This window comes from Physeter macrocephalus, chromosome 14 (assembly GCF_002837175.3).
Source record: "Physeter macrocephalus isolate SW-GA chromosome 14, ASM283717v5, whole genome shotgun sequence".
NCBI lineage: Eukaryota > Metazoa > Chordata > Mammalia > Artiodactyla > Physeteridae > Physeter > Physeter macrocephalus.
This window is the reverse complement of record NC_041227.1, coordinates 21,268,500-21,278,797: the sequence shown is the minus strand read 5'-3', so window position 1 is coordinate 21,278,797 and position 10,298 is coordinate 21,268,500. Positions and strand designations below refer to the sequence as shown.

Below are 10,298 nucleotides of genomic sequence, written 5' to 3'. Positions count from 1 at the left end.
TATCAATGGTGTGGCCACTGGTACTCAGGATCTCCCTGGGAATTTGTTAGATATGTAGATTCCTGGCCCAGAGGCTGAGGCGGGTCCCAGGAAGCTGCATTTTGGACATGCCCTAAGAGGATTCTGATGCAGGGGGTCCCCACACCACCCTCTGGGACACACGGGTCCAGTGATTCAGAGTGGACTGGTTTTATGTCTGGGTTGGGCAGTGGCATAGTCTTGGTGTCCTATACCCACACAAAGCCCCCAGTGGGGCAGTGGGTTGACACAGCAAGCAGGACAGCGTTGGGCTGGGGGATCCAGTGGACCCAGGTTCTAGTCTAAACTTGATGACTTCCCAGTTAGGTGACTCAGGGATGAGACCTGCACTTCAGTTTCGTCATCTGTAAAATGGGAGCACTAACCCCTATCCTGCCAAGGTTGCCTCCCAGAGATGGCCCTTAGAAGTCTGAAGGAGATGTGGCATGGGGAAGCAATTTCTAAATAGCCATGTGCTCTAGGAGGGGTGTACGGGGTGGGGGGGTGGGGTGATGCTGGTGGGGCTGGAAGGCTGGCAAAGCTGGGGTGGGGAGGACATTCTAGATGGGAGAGGAGAGGGAGGAAGGGCCTGGAAGTTGGATGGGCAAGAGTAGAACAGGCCGGGTGGCGAAACCATGAAAGGTGCATGGGGGCAGGCACGAGGGAGCCATGTGGCAATTAGGGTGTAAGAGGGTCAAGGCTTGGGCCCTCAACTTTGTCACCTGGGAGAGCAGCTGGTAGAGGAGCGTCCCTGGCGGGACCAAGGGGAGGGGCCATTTTGAGCAAGACCTCTTGGAGGAGTTTTTAAAATTGGTCAGCCTTTGGTGGGGAAAGAATTAGCGGGGGGGTGGGGGGAAGGGCTGCCAGGGTGACAGGGACTTGGATACTGATGCTTTGTGCATGCGGGATCTAGGGACCACTGATGTGCCAAAGTGGTTTGACTTTCATTTCAAATACAGACATCATTGCCCCCAGGAGGGTTTAATATGGCTCTGGGAAGAGGTCAGACATAAGAAACACAAGATCGTCCAGTTTGGGGTCAACCATGCCTACTGGTCTCCCATTTCCCCTCAACCAACTGGTGCCAACACAATGGATCCAAGCCTAGGGGTCTGTAGGGAATTAGGACTCCAGGGTTCCTTGGGACTTTGGCTGCAGAGAATAGAGATGGGGAAAGGAAAAAGAAGGCTAGAGGAGGAGGAGGAAGAGAAGGAAGAAGAAGCTGCTAGGAGTAAAAAGGTAAGGGGCAGCAGGAAGGGGAAGAAAGGGGGAAAGGGCAGTGTTCCTTCCTGGGACCCAATGCTCCAGGGGAGTCCCCACAGAGGGCCAGGCAGTTTTCTGCTTTGGGAATGTTACCAAGATTTAAAAAGGCATTTGAAGAAACAAACTTAGAAATTACATTCCAAAAGAGTAGCGAGTTTTTACAAACCAACCCCCCACCCCAAAAAAGAAAACACAACCGTTACTAATGAAAATGCTAAAAATCAAACCAAACCAATATTTACACGTAACATTTTCAACCCCATCAGGCCCCACGTCCAGTAGGAACAGTGATGAGTGACCTTGCACAGTGGCATGCAGGAAGCAGAAACTGGGACTTTATTGAAAACCAAGATCTGGGGTCTCTGACACTGGCTGAGGGCTGGGTGGCCAGGCTCTAAGACAATGAGAAGGCAAGAACAATCTTGGATGAGAACGACGGTAAGGCTGAGCGGTCCGCAGGGTTCAGGTCTCACGAGGATTTCTCCCCAAGGCTAGAAGCACAGCCTCCCTGGCCCTCTGCAGCTCTGGGAAGTGCCAGAGGCCTCTGGTGGCTTGTGGCCTTGTGTGAATCCCCTCACTTGCAGATAACCTTGGAGGGGCCCCCTGACCTCTGGGGTGGGAGCAGGCAGTGGCATCCTAGAGGGGATTGGCCCACGGCTCCATCAGCCTGCCTGCTCTGCCCACACAGGTCACTATGGCACGAGGAAGTGGCTGCTTGCACTAACGTAACCCCAAGTTCTGCCGATAGGGAATGGCGATGAAGGAATTTGGGTAACTGGTCCAGATGCCCCAGAAAGGGCAAGACCGGGAGCTGGTGGGTGGGAGCGCAGAGGCATCTCCTGAGTCCTGGGGGCAAATTAGCCAAGCTGCTGGCTCTTGGTCTTCCTGATGGCAAATTCACAGATAAGAAGCCACTCTATCCTGGTGTTTCCACTCTGAGCCCCCAGCCCGTTACAGGCAGATGTGTGGGCATGTGTGTAAACAAAACGGGTTCACTGGCACCAAGGGGGAGGCCATCTGAGTACCCCTCCCCCATCACCACACTGCAATGAGCCACGGTGCAATCCATCCAATGGCTCAGGCAGCTCACATGGGACACGGGGACGGGTGGGCAGTGGAGTTGGGGCTGGGAGGCGAGCCGGGAGAGCCCATAAGGCTAAGGAGAGAGGCTGGTGAAAAAGCTGGCAGGCTGGTGAGAACTGAGGCAGGCTGGCAGACACTCTCAGATCCATGTGCAAAGCTGCAATAAACAACATTCTCGAAGTTCAGTCCTGTTTTCCTGCGAGTTCTCACTTGGGGAACTTGGAGAGATCTCCATGCTCTTGATAAAGCCTTAGTAATCCGTGTTTGACTCATCGAAACAAAAAAGGTGTCAGAGGGAGGGAGGAAAATGAGAAAGAAAATGGAAAATGTTTGGGAAGTGGTCCAGCCCTCCACCCTGTCTGTGAGCATTTACAGACTCACGGCTGGGGGTTGGGCAAGTACCGGGTGTTGAGTGTAAAGTGGTGCTCTGAGGCCAAAGGGCCAGCAGTTTTGGGGGAGCAGGCTGCAGGGCTCCAGCTTTGCTGGGGGGCCCTCCAAAGCTGACCTGGAGACCAGAGCTCGGCTGCTGAGTTGCCTCATCCACACAGGGGACCCTGCGCCTGTCCGTCGTGTTAAAGCCTTGCATCGTCCCAGCGGCGAGGGTACGTGTATCAACCTCCAATAAATTACCTTAGGGGCTTTGGGGTAAGTTAAATTATTAAAATAAAGTAAAACCACCTTAAATATTTATAGTAAGAAAAATGCAAATAAACAACCGAGGCAAGAAATGTGTTTCCAGGCCCCAGTCTATTGCCATGTCCCGGGGCACCGGCCTCTTGGAATGCTCCTCGGCCTGACCTGGCCATCTGGGAGTCTCTTACTGGGAACGTCTTTGCCCTCCACCAGCTGCAGGATGTAATCACAGTGGAGCTGTGGTGCCCCTCGAGGGTGCCAGGGAAAGAGACCCCAGCGATCAAGGCAGTGGGCAATTAGGCATTTATTTATCTGTGCACCAGGTCTTGAGATGGGCTTCACCTACTTCTGTCTTCAAGGAGTCTCCTGGGAAGGTTGGGGCCCCCCAAGTCACCTTGGCAAGAAAGGCAGTTCCAGTGGCTCCCCAACCCTGAGCCCCTCGTCTTCTGGTCCTTGCTGCATCCAGGCTACGGGCAGGGAGATCCAGGGCTCCAGGACTCCAAGCAGATACTTGACCCTGGTTACTGCCCTATCATATCCCCTAGAGCCACAGCAATCCAGAGCAGCAGGGCTGGGAGGAGGAGGCGGTGGAGGGAAGAAATGGACGGGGTGATGCCCATTTCAGCTCCACCAAGAACCCCAAGTTGAGCCCTAGAGCAAAGCCTGTTCTTCTCATCGGTGTTTCCTCCCCATGAAGAGGGATGTGGTTGGCAGAGAACGTCTCTGTGAGCCCTTTTCCCTGAGGGGCGTGGCCGGAAGTGTATCCTTTCCTTGGCTCTTCTGAGAAGTGGGTGTGGCTAGAACCAGGCAAGGCTCTCCCTTATGACCCAGGGATCAGCTCCCAACGGATCAGCTCCCAAGGGATCTCTCTGGAGATGCTTCTGAAGCCCAGTTTGGGTCTTTCTCCCACTCGCTGCCTTCCCCTGGGAAGTCAGAGATCGCCACCCAGCAGTCAGCAGGAGGCCCCGCTTTACCTGGATGGGAAAGCTCTTCTGCGGCGGTGGTGCAGCTGCTGTCCCTCCTGGGCGAGAGATGCAGGGGGCGCGGGCCCCTCACCTCGTCTCCTCTCCGCGGGGTCCCTTTGGCTGTCCAGGGACTGGGCTGGTTGAGGTGGGGAGCTCGGCTGCTCTGTCACTCGCTGGGGGGGGCTGCCCTCTCCTCCCCACCCCAGGCGCACTCCGAAGCGTGCAGCCTGCACTTGGAAGGAGAGTGGCGGACGGCAGAGCGGGACGGCCGGGCGAAGCAGGAGGCGAGAGACTGGGTGCTACAGTCACACACGGCATCCTGGGAGGAGGGAGGAAGAAGTCGGGAGGAGCCAGGAGGCACTGCCCACCCAGGGGCTGGGTGGCCAGGCAAGGAATTTGGACTCAGCTGTGCCCAGGGACCAGTTCCCAGGGGCTTTAGCCCCTCTCTGGACCAATTTTTAAAAATTATTTTCTCCCATTAGAGCAGTAATGAATGCTCATAAACAACCTTCCAGAAGGTAATAAATTCTGGAATATACAGAGAAGAAAGTAGACATTGTCCATGAAAGATAAATTCTCAAAACATTGCACACACATGCATTTACCCAAATGATTTCAACCCCTACAGCTTATTTTGTAATTGCAAAACATGAACACTTTTTGGTCATGTATGTCCAGATCTCCTTCTTTTTAATGGCCACATACTATTCCAACTGAATGGAAGTAGCTTGATTTATTTATCCAATGCATTTTTTATGTGGATATTAGGTAGTTTCTAATTTTTTTTTTACTATTACCAACACACAGGGATAATGGTTAAAAGTGCTGCTGTACATTATTTACAATTGCCAAAACCTAAGTGTCCATCAACAGATGAATGGATAAAGAAGATGTGGTATATATCTACAATAGAATACTACTCAGCTGTAAAAAAAAGAATGAGATTTTGCCATTTGCAGTAACATGGATAGACTCGGAGGGCATTACGCTAAGTGAAATAAGTTAGATAGAGAAAGACAAATACTGTATGATATCATTTGTATGTGGAATCTAAAAATTACAACAAACTCGTGAATATAACAAAAAAGAAGCAGACCCACGTATATAGAGATCAAACTAGTGGTTACCAGTGGGGAGAGGGAAGGGGGGAGGGGCAATATAGAGGTGAGGGGATTAAGAGGTACAAACTATCAGATATAAAATAAGCTATTGTACAAGGATATATTTTACAGCACAGGGAATACAGCCAATGCTTTATAGTAACCATAAATGGACTATATCCTTTAAAAATTATGAATCACTATATTACACACTTGTAACTTATATAATATTGCACAGCAACTATACTTCGAAAAAAAAAAGGCTGCTGTAAAACTCAATTGCTTGGTTCAAATCCCAGCCCAACTGTCTACCAGCTGTGTGAACTTGGATAAGTTATTTAACCCCTTTGAGCCTTGATTTTTCCTGCTCTAAGATGAGGGATGTGATACCTTTGTCAAAGTTGTTGTGAGGGTCACATCAGGTATATGTGAAGCATTTGATAGCGCCTATTAAGTATTCAATAAATCTTAGCAATTTTTATTAATAATGCAATACATTTCTTTACACACATATCCACCTCTGTGAATATTTCCATAGGCTACATTCCTAGGAGAACTACTGGGTCAACAGGTAATAAGCACATTTTACATACTGAAAAACATTTGGATCAACTATGAAACCAACATTCAAAAGACGGCCAGCTCTGTACCTCTGTTTCTTGATGTAGGTGTGGTTATGTGGGTGTGATGATTAATTTCATGTGTCAGCTTGACTGGGCCACGGGTCCAGATATTTGTTCAAATATTATCCTGGGTGCCTCTGCAAGATGCTTTTGGAAGACAGTAACATTTAAACCAGTAGAGTGAGTAAAGCAGATGGCTCTCTCTAATGCGGGTGGGCCTCATCCAATCAGTCAATGTACTGAATAGACCACCAAGGCTGACTCCCCCTGAGTAAGAAAGAATTCTTCCTTCCTGATGACCTTTAGATCAGAACTACATCAGCTACATATGCTGTACTGGAGCTATACCACTGGCTCTTCTGGTTCTCGGACTTTTGGACTCAGACAGGAACTAAACCATTGGCTTTCCTGGGTCTTCAGCTTGCAATATAATAAATGTCTCTCACTCTCTCTCTCTCTCTCTCTCTCTCTCTCTCTCCACACACACACACACACACACATAACCACAAAGCCTATTTGTTTTGTTTCTCTGGAGAACTCTAATACAATGGGTGTGTTCAGTTTGTGAGAATTCAATAAGCCATATTCCTACAATATGCTCAGTATGTATATTAACCTCAAAAAGGATTTTATTAAGTTAAAAAAAGAGGAATGAATATTTAAAAGGTTTTTTTTTTTTTTTAAAATGCAGCCAGAGAGTATAGGGAAGTAAGGCACTCACCATACACTCCTGAGGGCTCTAGAAATTAAACCAAGTCTTTGGAAAGACAATTTAGCAACACTTATCAAATACCTTTAACAATTTACAGTCTTTTATTCTGGAATCCCATTTCTGCAACTCAAACGTAAGGAAATAATCTGCAATATGGAAAAATGCTTTTGTGTCAAGATGTTCACCACAGCATTACGTATAATAGGGAAAAACTAGAAACCAGCTAAACATACGATACGTACAAATCACATGGGTCAATCCCAGCCCATGCCACCTCTCTGTGCCTCCACCTACAACCCTCCTTCACTCCGTGCACTGCAGACCATGATACCACCCCTGACCACAGCTGACTGGACCAAGGGGTTACACTGGACTCAAGTTACACTAGTCAGTTTCTTCCTGAAATGTGGAATGGGGACAGAAGGATGTGAGTCCCTTAGGTGCTGGAACTGGAAGAGATTATAAAAGTAGAGTAGGCAGAGCCCACCTGGACCATATTCAAATACAACAGAGACAGAGGGAGGAAGAGGACATAAGAGAAAATGAAGCTCAAGCGAGAGGAGAGGGAGACAGAGCAGCCACTGGGGACTTTGGGTCCCTGCCCTTGGGTTCCACGAGATCCTCTGCAATTTCCCTTTCTGCAAAGCTAACTTAACATGCGTTGTTTTACTAACATGCGCATAATCCCTAACTAAATCTGAAATTGGTATCAGGAGTGGAGTGAGCAGCAAAAGAGTCTCAGAGAAAATGGAAACACTTAGGGATAGAGTCTTGGTGGGGTGAGGGCAGTGGTGTGCTGGTACATGTTTAACGACTAGTTTCCCAGGAGTAAGAGGAGAAGCCCTGATTTGCAGCATTTCTAATTTTCATGGAGTAAATCCTCCCCTGGTGGCCGATCTCAAGGTACTAAGGTGACATCGCTAAACACAGAGATGTACATGATTGGCTCTCATGAACGAAAGGAGCTGGTTCCCACACACCACTGGGTAGCAGGAGGGCAGTGAGCATGCCCCTTCCCTGGAGGGGATGCTGGCAATCTCTGGGGTGTGGTGGCAAAGCAGGTGGGTATGCCACCATGCTCACCAGTCTCTTGTATTCAGACCGTGTCCATCAGGTCTGCTGTTTCAGGTCTGGGGCCTTCCAACCCCCATCCCAGAGCAGCACAAGGACCTTTAGAGATACACAAACCACATGCCTGAGTTTGAAAACCAAGAGTGGGACCTTATAAGCCAATCTCACCTCCCAAGGAAAAGGGCAGACCCCACCCACCTACCTCATTGGGAAGGACCATGGCTCCATCTCCATCACGAGGGACCCCATCCTTCCCCATCTGGGGGAGCAGGGAAAGCCTGGCCTCCTCGCTGCCGCCTGACTTGGCTGCCTTCTTGTTCAGGATCCTGGCCATGCCCTCCGGCTGGTGGTAGCTGGCGGGGGAGACGGGCTCCAGCTTCTTGGCACCCTCCTCCCCGGGTATGGAAGTGGGGCTTGGCACCCGGCCACACACGTTGCGGAAGAACTCCTGCACGATGCCATACTTGGGAGGCTCGGGCTTGGCCCGGGCCTCGGACACGCCCAGTTTCCAGACGGACTCGGTGCTCCCCGAGTGCTCCACCACGCTGAATAGGCTGGACAGCCCATCATTGATGTTCCTCAGCACGGGGCTGTCCCGCGTGGTGGTGGAGCGGGCCCAGGCCGAGCCGTTCTGCTTGCCCTGATGCAGGTTCCACAGGCTGCGGTCCTTGGCCCCGTCCAGCTTGGACACGGACCGCCTCTGGAGCTTGGGCGAGCCATACTTGGGCGAGCAGCACGGCCGCTCGATGCGCGAGTGCACCTTGTCCAGGGAGGAGGAGATCTGCTTGCTACGCACGGACACCAGCGAGGAGCTGCGGGGCGACCAGCTCTTGCCATGCAGGCTGCTGCGGGGCGGGTCGGTCTGCAGGCCCACGCTGACTGTGCGGATGGTCTGTGTGCCCACGCTGGCCAGGCCCACCGTCTGGCTGGACGTGCTCTTCACCTTCCGCTCCAGCGAGCCCGAGCGCATGGCCTGGCGCACGCAGTTGGTGATCTCCTTCATGTCGTCACTCATGTTGCCCGACATCTCAAAGTCGTGCAGGGCCGCTGGGAAGCCGGGCCCGGCCGCCGAGGGGCCGCCCCCAGAGCCCCCGTCCAGGCGCTGCCGGGAGAAGTTGCAGAGCCAGCGGCTGTAGGAGCTTTCCGCCAGCCCGTCCTCCTCGGCCGACTCTTTGGGCTTGGCTGTGGTGAAGAGGAAGCCGGGCTCGATGATGATCTTGCCCTCCCTGTCATGGACCACGGGGACGCCCAGGCGCCGGGCCACCGGGGGGCTGTAGTAGACGCGGATGCCCGTCTTGTCGGGAGCCGTGTAGCTGCGCTGCATCTGCCTCCCCGCCGGCTCCTGGCAGCCCAGGGCACCCAGGCGGTTGCAATCACGTGGCGAGAGCCCTGGCTGTTCTGGGGCAGCCTTCTCCGGGTCCACTGGCTGGGGGCCCACAAAGGCAAAGGCAGGGCTGTTGGGCAGCTTCTTGCCCCGGGCGGCTTCCCCTGCGAGGTAGGGGGAACAGTCTAGCAGACTTTCAAACTCTGACATGGAGGAAACAGATTTGGTCCTGGGAAGAGCAGAGGAGAAAGGGCAGAGTTAGTGGAAGATGCCTCATGCGGAGCAGGTACTCTGGTCTTCCTCCCTGGTCCGTGCACTTCGCGGGCAGCGGGCGGTGGGGCAGTGGGGAGACAGACCGTGACGGTCCTGGCTCACCTCTTGCGGAAGACGCTGTAGGTGCCCTGCCCCTCATCCCCTCCACACGCAACACTGCATCTCTGAGCACCTGCCACTCTCCACCGGAGGGCTTTTTTCTGTCTGCAGGAGCGCACTTGGCCTCCACCCACAGGAAGCTAGACATTCACATAGTTTATGGCCCTAGACACAGCCCTCAACAAACAATGAGTGGGGTTTGGTGGCTTGGTACCAGCCTCCCTGTCCCTCAGGTGGGAGAACTCATGTTCTGCTCTGGCTCCCAGAGATGCTGTGAAGCTGAGCTCCAGTCGCCCACGTGTTTCCTGGTTGATAACACCTCCTTTATGGTGCCTTCCCTTCCCTGTCTCACTTCCAGGCTTTTCCTGGAATCCCCTCCCAAATATACCATCTGCACTCAAATCCTTGCCTCAAGGTTTACTTGTGAGGGAACCCAATCTAGGACGCCATTTAATCTCCAGCCCAGACCTGGCACGTGTGCTGCCTGATGACTAAGTGCCAGGCATACGTGACAACATTGCACACGTCAGACCATTCAGTCCTCCGACAACTCTAGGGGGCGGTTCCTGTTATCCCAGTAGGTAGAAATGGGAAGTATAGCCCAAGGGCACAGAGCTAGAAATGACAGTGCTGGAATTCAAATCCCACACTATTGACTCCAGAGCCACCCTCCTATCCCGGGGCCCACCTGGCTCCACGCTACTCGCACGGCCCCTGGAAGGTTCTGTTACCATGAATCTTTTCATAATGGTTTCCTAATGGGGGAGACATGGTCCTGATAGCCCTAGGGGTTTTCCTGGCTATGGCACAGGGCTGGGCCCAGAGGATGCTGCTCACTAGTCCCGGGAATAGATGTCCAGCTGGACTCTCCCAACTCCAGAGACAGGAAGAACCCCAAGAGGAGCTTAACAGTTTCTTTCCCAGCTAGGATATTCTGGGGCCCCAGTTTTCCACGCCCAGAATCAAAAAAAAGCACAGGCTACAACTGCCATCACCCAAACTTTCCCAGCTCCTAAGTGGCTTGGGTTCCATAAAAACCATATCCCAGGGGACTTCCCTGGTGGTCCAGTGGTTAAGGCTTCACCTTCCAATGCAGGGGGTGCGGGTTCAATCCCTGGTGGAGGAGCTAAGATC

General features: G+C 52.3%; 1 protein-coding gene across 3 annotated transcripts in view; it reads right to left on the bottom strand.

Moving 5' to 3' along the window:
• Nucleotides 1-6: 6 nt before the first annotated feature.
• MTCL2 (microtubule crosslinking factor 2) overlaps nucleotides 7-10,298 on the bottom strand; it is a 68,699-nt gene continuing 58,407 nt past the window's right edge. For 2 of the 3 annotated variants that reach the window (XM_007116781.4, XM_028498454.2), the window contains exons 14-15: nucleotides 7,671-9,021; nucleotides 7-4,281 (exon numbers count right to left, since the gene is read on the bottom strand). In XM_007116781.4, the coding sequence (XP_007116843.3) occupies nucleotides 4,129-4,281; nucleotides 7,671-9,021 (1,504 nt within the window). In that variant the 3' untranslated portion in view covers nucleotides 7-4,128. Of the gene's footprint in view, nucleotides 7,568-7,670; nucleotides 9,022-10,298 lie in introns of all 3 variants that reach the window. The other variant, XM_028498453.2, reaches the window with a different exon arrangement.